This window comes from Sphaeramia orbicularis, chromosome 6 (genome assembly GCF_902148855.1).
Source record: "Sphaeramia orbicularis chromosome 6, fSphaOr1.1, whole genome shotgun sequence".
NCBI lineage: Eukaryota > Metazoa > Chordata > Actinopteri > Kurtiformes > Apogonidae > Sphaeramia > Sphaeramia orbicularis.
In genome coordinates this window covers 8425443-8435723 of record NC_043962.1, presented here as the reverse complement: position 1 = coordinate 8435723, position 10281 = coordinate 8425443, and the positions used below count along the sequence as shown (strand labels likewise).

Genomic DNA, 10281 nt, shown 5'->3' with positions numbered 1-10281 from the left:
CAGAAATATGTATGTTTTTCCTGCCGCTTCTCCTCCTGGGACGCAGAATTGTGATGTTTGTCGCATTTCAGTGGCATAAAGGTTGGATAAATGCGGCCTGGCCGTTTAGACTGAAGTCGCATTGCAAAATAACAGATACGTATCGGATTTAGGACCACATATGAAAGTGTCCTGGATCGGATTAGAAAAAACAGATCGGATACAGGTCACATATGGGTAAAAAAAAAGGATTTAGGCCACATTTACCTGCAGTCTGAACGTAGTCTTAGAAAAAACACATGTTCATGTACAAATGTCTTGATAATATTTTCGTTTTTTTTGCCATTTTGTCACCTCTGTCGCTGCTTAAACCTTCAAACACCATCATAGTTAAAGTGAACTCAGGATAATCCATGGTACGAAACAGAGCGTGTGTTAATTATCCAAAGATGATGATAATGATGGACTCGTCTGTATTTTTGACAGAGCTTTGACTTTTAGCTGTTGTTGTTTTTCATAAATGCTCTGGGGTTTTGGATTCTCCAGCTTGTATTTTTTAGACGGTGACGTAAAACACTGAAGATGAAATATTTAAAAACAGAGTGTATTGTATCAGATGTTATATATTCAGTGTTTCCTCCTTTTTGTTGTTAATGTGTAAATAGATACAAACTTTATTGTGGATTCGAATGGTAATAAAATGTGTTAAATGAACCGACTCGTGTCTTATTAGGACCGATGGATTTAAACAATGACTGATGGAGATGAACCAGGAAAATGAACTCAAATAAATTCCATGTTATTTTATATTGTTGTGCAGTTTACATCCATGTCTATGAACCATACGACGCTAATGCAGTGTCACAATAAACATCATGATATTTATTTTCAATAGGAAATAAGTCGTTTCATCCAGATAAAAGCAGTAAAATAAACATCGCACTGAAGGTAAAACTGACCAAAATCTGACTTTATGATAAATGAGCCAAAAACAAACATTTTCTTAATTTATGATCATTTTACTAATTTTTCTACATTTTATTGATAATTTTTTGCTTATTTTTCTTGTAATTTATGATAAATGAGCCAAAAGTGAACAAAACTAACATCAATTTTAACAAAAACATTAGGAAAATAATAAAATGTTCTTAATATATGATCATTTTGTTAATTTTTGGCTGTTTTTTTTTTTTTTTTTTTTTTACATTTATGATAAATGAGCCAAAACTGAACAAAATGTTCTTAATTGATGATCATTTTGTTCACTTTTCCCTCACATTTCTTCATTTCATTGATAATTCTTAACGTTTTTGGCCAATTTCTCTTCTAACTTATGATAAATTAGCAAAAATGAACAAAACTATTAAAAGTTTTAAGAAAAAAAATGAGTAAAATATATATTATTAAAAATTTCTTAACATGATAATTTCGTTCATTTTTGGCTAGTTTGTTTTTAAATGTGTGATAGGTGAGTTAAAACTGAACAATGTTTTCTTAATTTATGATCATTCTGTAAATTTGTAACTAATTGCTCTTCATTTCACTGATAATTTTGTTTATTGGCTTGTCTTTCCTTTAAATTTTTAATAAATGACCCAAAAATGCATAAAACTATCACAAAGTTTAAGAAAAAAAAATTAGGAGAATATTAACAGGACTTTCTTAATATGTGATAATTGTGTTAATTTTTGTCATTTTTCTTTAAATTTATGAGAAATGAGCCAAAATGGAGCAAAATCTTCTTAATTTCTGATAAGTTTGTTCATTTTTGGCCTATTTCTCTTACAATTTATGATAAATGAGCCAAAAAACTAATGACAGTGATTTATTTTAATTAACAATAAAACAAATAAACTAAATTGTTGACACTTTCAGTTTGGACCTGAATGGAACTGAGCACGTGCAGAAGGATCATGTGGGTTTAATTGACTGATACTAGGCCCGGATCGACGATTTCGACTAATTCTTAATGGAATAAATCACAAATGCGTGATGGGAAATCAACATTTGAACACCACAATAAAAACCCGAGAGCCCACAGTTATGGCACAACTTTTTAATAATCATTAACAAGTATAGGTATGGATTTACACTCTGTTCATAACGTAGTTTTTGTTGCTTTATGTAGTTTTGTACATATTCTGTGCGTGCAAGGCAAAGATAAACATGACGGTAGAAAATAACGTGTCCTCCAGGATCAGATGGAGGTTCAGGTTCTAAACACACACACATTCCCTTCAACCACCCTGAGTTTAATAAACTGGACACACTCCTGTTGTTTCCTCACACAGTATCTGCTGTGAACGCCTCATCTGTTCCTCCTGTACGATGGATGTAACGACTGGTGGAAGCTGAAACTGAAACATGCAGCTTTGAAGGTTTGATGTGAGGATTGAACAAGAAAAAACACACAGGAAACAGAAATTGACAACAGAGGAAATCAGAAAGGTTTTGGGAGGTGTTGGTGACGGAAAGTGTCTCCTCGTCTGTCACTGAATATTGGATCAACATCTGAGCCAATCAGAGGCTCTGAACCGATCGCATGACCCAACAGAACCAGAACCGAAGACACATGTTCTCAGAACAACCGAGCCATTCTGCAAAACACCAAAAAAATCTAAGTTTGAATAAAACTATCACACATTTTAAGAAAAAAATAAGGAAAATATTAACAAAATGTTCTTAATATATGATAATTTTGTTAATTTTTAGCTAGTTTATAAATTAATGATAAATGAACCAAAACTGAACAAAATCTTCTTGAAATGCATGAGAATTTTGTTAATTTTTGGAACATTTTTCAAGAATGTTGTTAATTTTTTGCTTGTTTTTGTAAAAACTTGAACAACAATGGGATTAAATAATGAGCCAGAGATGATGTTGGAGTTGTTTCTATTTCAGTGAAAAACCCAGTGAGTCTGTGGATAAAAGTACATGTGTGTTTTAGCCAAACGTTTGTGGGTAAAAAAAATCACTGAAACCCAACATGATAAACTCAACCAACAGCTGAATTAGTCCAGATTGAACCAAATAACCCAGTTTGTGTTATTCTGTGGTTAACCCTCCGGTATCTGGTCCATAGAGGTCCTTTAACCACTGAAAGCGCAGAATATGAGCAGCGCCGTAATAATGTCCAAATGTTTTTCATACAGTTTATTTATAACTTTTTTTGGTTTTTTCAATATTTCATTTACTTGACCCATAAACAAATATACCAAATGTTCAATAACTGTCATATTTTTAACCTTTTAAATGCCATTTGTTATGTAAACAAACCATATTTTTTTGATACAAAAAAATACACATTTTTTCCCCCTAATATTCTACAAATAAATTAAATTACTTTTTTTTTATCCTGTCATAAGTCAATGATTAACACCAACATTCATTAATATACATTATTTTTCTGTGTGCTAGGTCAGATGTTTAATGCTAAAATGTGTCAGTGTGCATTTTGTACTCATTTGGTAGAAGGGTGTCAGTGTAGGAATTTAACAGTGTTTATAATGTGATGATTTTAGTGGATGGGTCAGAATTTAAAAAATCAGGCAAAAATCAACAACCTCTGAATTCTGACCTAAAATAAATTGTGAAAAATAGTATGACCTTTAATAACATGAAGTGCAAAGTGTGCATAGTATGCTCACCCGGGTACCGGAGGGTTAATGCAATAGTTTTTAAAGTGGAAGAATCAGCGCAACTGAAATAAGACAAGTATTGTACTAGATGCATAAAAAAGACCAGATGGTTGGTTTGTCCGGGTGTTTTCAACCAAACACCGACATCATAAACCTGAGTCCAACCTAAACCAGATCCAAACCAGACCTGGTCCAAACACCCAATGACATGGACTTTCCACCTGGTCTGGACTAGCCCTAAGGCTTACACCTGGTCTGAACTAGCCCTAAAGTTTACACCTGGTCTGGACTAGCCCTAAAGTTTACACCTGGTCTGGACTAGCCCTAAAGTTTACACCTGGTCTGGACTAGACCTAAAGTTTACACCTGGTCTGGACCAGACCTAAAGTTTACACCTGATCTGGACTAGACCTAAAGTTTATACCTGGTCTGGACTAGACCTAAAGTTAACTCCTGGTCTGGACAAGTCCGAAGGTTTACACCTGGTCTGGACAAGTCCTAAGGTTTACACCTGGTCTGGACTAGTCCTAAAGTTTACACCTGGTCTGGACTAGTCCTAAGGTTTACACCTGGTCTGGACTAGTCCTAAAGTTTACACCTGGTCTTAGGAGGGTGAGAGGCTTAATGCCATCGATGGTGGACCAGGTGAAGGTCAGACTCAGATGTTACCGCCGTCTTAACTTCATATCAGGACTGAACCTGTGGTCTGAACCTGTAATCATATTGTAAACCCGTTCCATTGATAGACATAAACTCACTGATCCTCACTGACGGCAGTGAAGTAACAGATACTATATCACAGTGGTGGGTCAAAATGACCCCCCCCCCCCCCCAAACAGCCACCAATTATCAAGCAAATGTATGAAATTAACACAGGATTAAGAGATAAAAGATTAAAAAAATATATCAAAAGTTGGCATCGAAAACATTACAAACATTTACCAAAAGATGTAAAAATAAAGGCAGAAAATGAGCTTAAATGAGAAAACGAGGCCTGTTTCTACAAATCAAACCAAAAACCAAGGGAATTTTGTCAAATGTGAAAGATAATGATCAGTATCTTTGCGCCAATAAAAGACGACATCCACCTCAGAAAAGTCTGACTGTAGTTAGTGAACGATGAGCAGGTGAGTATGTTTGAGCAGTGGTTTGAACTGGTCCAGTCCAGAACCTCCAGGCTCTACAGGTATCACATGAGTTTCTTCCACATTCTTCCCCTGCCAAGTATGCTAGGTTGATTCTCCTGTCAGTCCTAAGTGGAATGGGTCTTAGGCAGGGATTGATTTTCCAGGGTCAAAAAACTTAAGTAAAGAATAACAATACAGACGGACTGAACAGGATTTCAGTCGGATGGGGCTGCTGTGTTCCTCTGGAAAATAAAAGTCAACTGTTGGTGAATCCGTTCTGATCTGATGTTTGGATCATCACAGGCCGATACTGAGCTGTTAAAACACAGCCCTACGCACATGCTCAGTGTGTGTGTTCACTAAAGTTAGCCACGTGGTATTAGCAGGCGTTTTCACATCACACACGTACCAGTGACGTGTTCAAAGATCAATCAAAACATTTGGAGTCGTTCATGAATTAAATGAATTAAAGTCAAACTGAATAGAACTACTAATGTGAAGTGTCACAAAGGGAGAAAATTATTGTACAAACAAACAAGCGAATGGTTCTGGGAGACGTTTCATGCAGAATGTTGATACTGTTGGGAGGAAACGTACTGGCTGATACTGAGACCAGTGCATGATGCATTCAAGTACCCAGGACTGCTCAGACCACATGGGTTTATTCTCACATTTATGTGAACAGCATCCTGACACCCACAGGGATGAACTTAATCCCACACTGATACTGGACGGAAAACTAAGAAATGAGCCAAGATCAAACAGATCTGTTGTTGTTGGTTCAAGACTGAATATAAAGACAATGTGTGAACACTTCGAACCTGATCAATTCGTCAAATAATAGATTTCATTCCAGATTGTTAAATGTGAATATCCTTTGTAACAATGAAGTGAAGATGTTAAGGTTGTGAATAAACGAGTCATTTGATGACATCATCTTGGGATTTGGGATGATTTTTAGGAAAGTTTTACCAATTAATCAAATAAATAATCAACAGAGGAATCAAAACTGAGAGTAAATGTTAGTTTTAGGCCCAATCAAAATTCACCCCTTGGCCCCTCCCCCTTATTCCTACTCCTCTATTTTGCAAATTCACGTAAAGGGGTAGAGGTGTCGCGATTATTGATGAGTCGGAGGGGAGGGGCTAAGGGGGAGGGCTGTTTGGCCCTTGAAACTGAGATTTTTCAGGACCACACCACAAACGGAGGGCTATTAGAAAAGTCCCATTATTCTGTTCGAATCATCGGCAAAATGGAGGTAAACACAGCAAAAAAGTGCAGCAGTGTGATGAAAGAAACACACAAATGTATTTTCTTCATAAACTTAATCATTTGATCGACCATTTAATGCCGTTTCAATGTGTTATAGATCGCATTTCTGCAGTTTGCGGTTGATAGCCGCAAAAAGATGACCAAAGCCCATGGAAAAGAGACGGATACAGCTGCTGACGGCAAGGGGAATTATTTTGCAAACAAAGTTGTTGCATCTGTTTACAGCAGCATCAATGACTGCTGATGACGTAACAGGTCTGGAAGGGTTGTCTCATTTCATAGGCGAATGTTTCAACCCCTACCCCTTGCAACACCATTTCAAGGGATAGTGCCAAGTGCAAGGGCCAAAGGGGAGGGGCCAAGGGGTGAATTGAGACTGAGACTTAGTCTTAGTTTTTGAAGCCAGAACGTGTCCATGTCCTCTGGTGGCTGCAGTGGAACATGAACCAGAAGCTGAAATGCAGACAATGATTCTATAAAATATGAATATCAGTGGGACCAGGGTTAGGGTCAGGGTCTTAAATCGGACCCTTTTTGAAAAACTTCAACATTACCCGGTAAAAAACTTCCCCTCAACCCTAAACTTTCCCTGGTTAAAGTTCCTGATAGGGGGATCAGACTTTTCACATTCTTGTAATTCTTGTGGGCGGGGCTCTGTGTTGAACAACTCTGATTGGTGGAACCCACTGTCAGCGTTCTCCTCCATGTTTAATCCAGTGGCGTCTGTAAACTGGTTCGTTCCATTTACACCAGATTCACTTGGTTTGTGTTTGGATCATTTGTCAAATGGAAGAAAAGAAGAAAAACTTCGACAGGGGGATGACGTCATTGTCCAATTGACCTGTATTTGTCTCCCTCTAGTGGCCATTGTAATAATGTGTGTCCATGTGAATCCACTGTGGATAATAAACCTGGACCAAACAACAACAGATTTACACAAAACCATCAAAAGAAACAGAGCAGGAAACGACCGAGTCTGAACTGAATAAATGGAACAGAAACACAAACCACAGACGAACAGGAATTCATTTACCAGGAAATAAAAGTTCCTGTGAATGTTGGTGGAAAAGGTTCTGGTGAGTCCATCCTGTCTTCATCTGTCTCCTACTGGACTACCCTCAGGTACGGGGTCAGTGCCTTGCTTAAGGACACTTCAGCAGGACACCATGGTCTCAGTGTTGAGGGAGGTTTGTGTGGAAGTGGGGGTTCTTGGATGTTTCAGACCCCCTGACCCCTCCCAGGTTCCAGTGGTGTCCCAGACCCTTCTCCTGGTCTCCTCAGTCCTATTCAGAGATGGGGGACTCAGTTCTTTGGTCTGCTGGTTCTTCCTTCTCCGTGTGCTGTCTAGAACCCACCCCCCCTTCTTCCTGTGTGCTGTTGACCATGCCTACTGTGGGCGGGGCTGTGCCGGGGCTCTTCTTCTTGTCTTGAGGACTGACCTGGGGGTTTTGCAGGGTTTGGGGTGGGGCGGGGCTTGTGCAGGGGGGGGTTTGGGACAGAGGTGTAATCTGTAAGGTTTCCAACGCTGTGCTTGAGCTCTTTTCTTGGGGGGTGGGTGTGGGTGGAGGTTTGTCTGTGGTTCGGGGTGGTGCTGGGGGCGTGTCCACGGTGGGGGGGTCTGTTTGATCCTGAGGCGTAGAGGACGGAGCCCGGGAGCCCAGGACTTCCTCCTCTGGTGGACATAAGGGCTTGGGTTCAGATCCACTGCTCATCCTGACTCTGTCGGGTTTCAGATCCTCCCTGATTCCAGACCCCTTCGGTTCCCCTGGTTCTGTACATGGAACCAGAACAGATTCATTCATACAAAATAAAAACCAACCCATGGGTCGTCTCTGATCTATAAGGCTCTTCTCAGGTTGGGTCCATCATATTTATCGTCTGTTCTTCACAGAGCCAATAACCACTGTACCCTACAGACATGTGATATTTACTATCTGAATGTTAAACCCAGGGTTCAGACTGAAATGGGGAGGAGAGTCTTCAGTTTTTCCTGGAATATTCTTTAATCTGAGCTGAAAATACCAGAGTTCACAGCCAGCATTTGGTACTGTCATACTGACCCGACAGTGAATCCTTTGGACAGAGTCTGTGTTTTTAATTGTTTGCTGACCTTGACCAGACTTTAAAAAATCTGCTGCTGTTATTACTAAATGATTATCTGTTTTTAATTCATTCTTATCACTGAACTTTGAACCTGTTTTTCATTATGGTATATGCTGCTGACCTCTGACCTTTGGGCCACGTCACCCTTATAAAACAGATCTCCATCTCAATAGGACTTTATCTGTGTATCTACTATATGCACAAGGTATAAAGTATTAAAACTGCATTGTATTTTATGGGGTGGATATTTCATTTTAATAAATTGCAGATCACTTTAATATGATCTATATGTCATATTTCTACTGTCAAATGTTAACAAATGACTTAAAATTCTCATTAGAGTTTAGAAAAGTAATGTCAAAGTTGCTGATATATTGGATTGAACAGATATGAAGGCAATTTATTTCCAGCGACGGGGATTTATGCAACCACTACAGGGAGTAGTGAGCCACTCTGAGGATGAGAACTGTAAAGAAGCAACTGTCAAAGTCACAGAACAGAAGTGATAAAACTAGAGTCACTGTTTTCTCCACTGTAAATGTAAAGAATGGAAATGGATGGTAAATGTCACAGTGTTTGTTCTACATGAGTCAGTTGGATTCTGAGGCTTATGAAGGTATAAAGTTATTATGGGATGTTATTGTTACTAAGTTGCCGTTTGTTGATCCACGGTTCAGACTAAACTGTGACAGCTCTGACTTTGTTGGATTCAAACAGATTTTTAGTTCATCTATTGACAACACAAACCGAACAGAAAACAGAGTTGATCCGTGGTTTTACTGTGGCTGCTTTTGGTCTAAAAATGAAGCTAAGCTAACAGAGATAAGCTAACAGAACTATAATGTAAACTATCAGCTGATGCAGCACGTGAGGATTATAAGACACAGTGCTGTTTTAGCCACTGTTCAAAATAAAAGTCTGAGTTTTAGTTTAATGAAACTTGATGACTCCATAAAACAGATGGAGAAACTGAGGTTTATTTTGTCCACCTTTCAGTTTAGTTTTACTGTCTTTTATACTGGTTTTACTGGTGAGTTTTATCCTTTATTCAGTGACTGATCCAGTCTGTGGATACATAGGGTTGGCTTATTGGTGGTTTTGGTAGAACTATATGTGTTCTAGTACTAGACTGGCCCCTGGTGGTCAGAGTCTGGAACATCAGTACTACATCGAACCAATTTGAGATCTACTGGGTCCTCACATGAACCTTTCCCTGGACCAGGTTTATCGCTCTGACCAGGTCAACATTCTTTGGATATTATATTGACTACCAGGTACATAAATAATATGGATGGAAAGACTACATGGCTCCGCCCCCTCACCCTCCTTAGGCCGTTGTGCTTCCTCTCCACTGGACGGATCTTCAGTGCAAGTGGGCAGGTCTCCTCTGTTGCCACGGAAACGGATGGGTGACCTCTGTAGCACCGCCTTCAACTCTGGGGGAGAAAATGAAGGCCTTGAGAATCATAAAAAAGTTCAAAACAAACTGCATGAACAACATTGTGACATTTGTACCCGACTGTGCAGATTATACGCTGTCGGTGTCTCTTTTACCCCTGGAAGATCTGGGTAAACATGGGTCCGTTTAACATTTGTGTACCTTGTGTCATGGCGAAAGCGTCCTCGTGCACCGACACAGCTCGGCGTTGTGGGAGGGGCTTCATGTGGTGTCGAGGTTTAGGAAGACTCTCTGAAAGTAACATAACAACAACCACCGATCAGACATAACATTAAGGGGTCTACAGTGGTTATAACCAACAAACATGGACTAAGGAAAGATTATTAGTCATTTCCAGTAGATTTACCTGAACTTTAAAGGGGTCATATTTATCTAAACCCACTTTTATTAGTCTTTGGTTCATTTATTTGTGTATTTGGACCCTAATAGTTCATACAGTTTGAATTTGAACCCTCCAGGTGCTGCTAAGCGATCTTTATATTCATTCCAGCAAAAATCCAGTGGATTTCTACAACCTGTTTTAATTCCTGCTTAATTTGTTATGTTTTACAACTAGTTACGTCACAACATTTGCGCATATAAGGTCAAGACTTCTGACGAACATTTCTCAGGGTACGACATAATTGTTTATAAACAGCAGCAGTTGTAGTGAAAACTGAAAATATGTCCAAACTTCGAGCTGATTACCGAAAATGTTCAGATG

The 10281-nt window shown here is 38.9% G+C and overlaps 1 protein-coding gene across 1 annotated transcript in view; it reads right to left on the bottom strand.

Moving 5' to 3' along the window:
* Nucleotides 1-6288: 6288 nt before the first annotated feature.
* The window catches only part of carmil2 (capping protein regulator and myosin 1 linker 2), a 43514-nt gene continuing 39521 nt past the window's right edge, over nucleotides 6289-10281 (bottom strand). The window contains exons 39-41 of the mRNA XM_030136208.1: nucleotides 9720-9809; nucleotides 9442-9555; nucleotides 6289-7787 (exon numbers count right to left, since the gene is read on the bottom strand). Of these exons, the coding sequence (XP_029992068.1) occupies nucleotides 7300-7787; nucleotides 9442-9555; nucleotides 9720-9809 (692 nt within the window). The 3' untranslated portion in view covers nucleotides 6289-7299. The remainder of the gene's footprint in view (nucleotides 7788-9441; nucleotides 9556-9719; nucleotides 9810-10281) is intronic.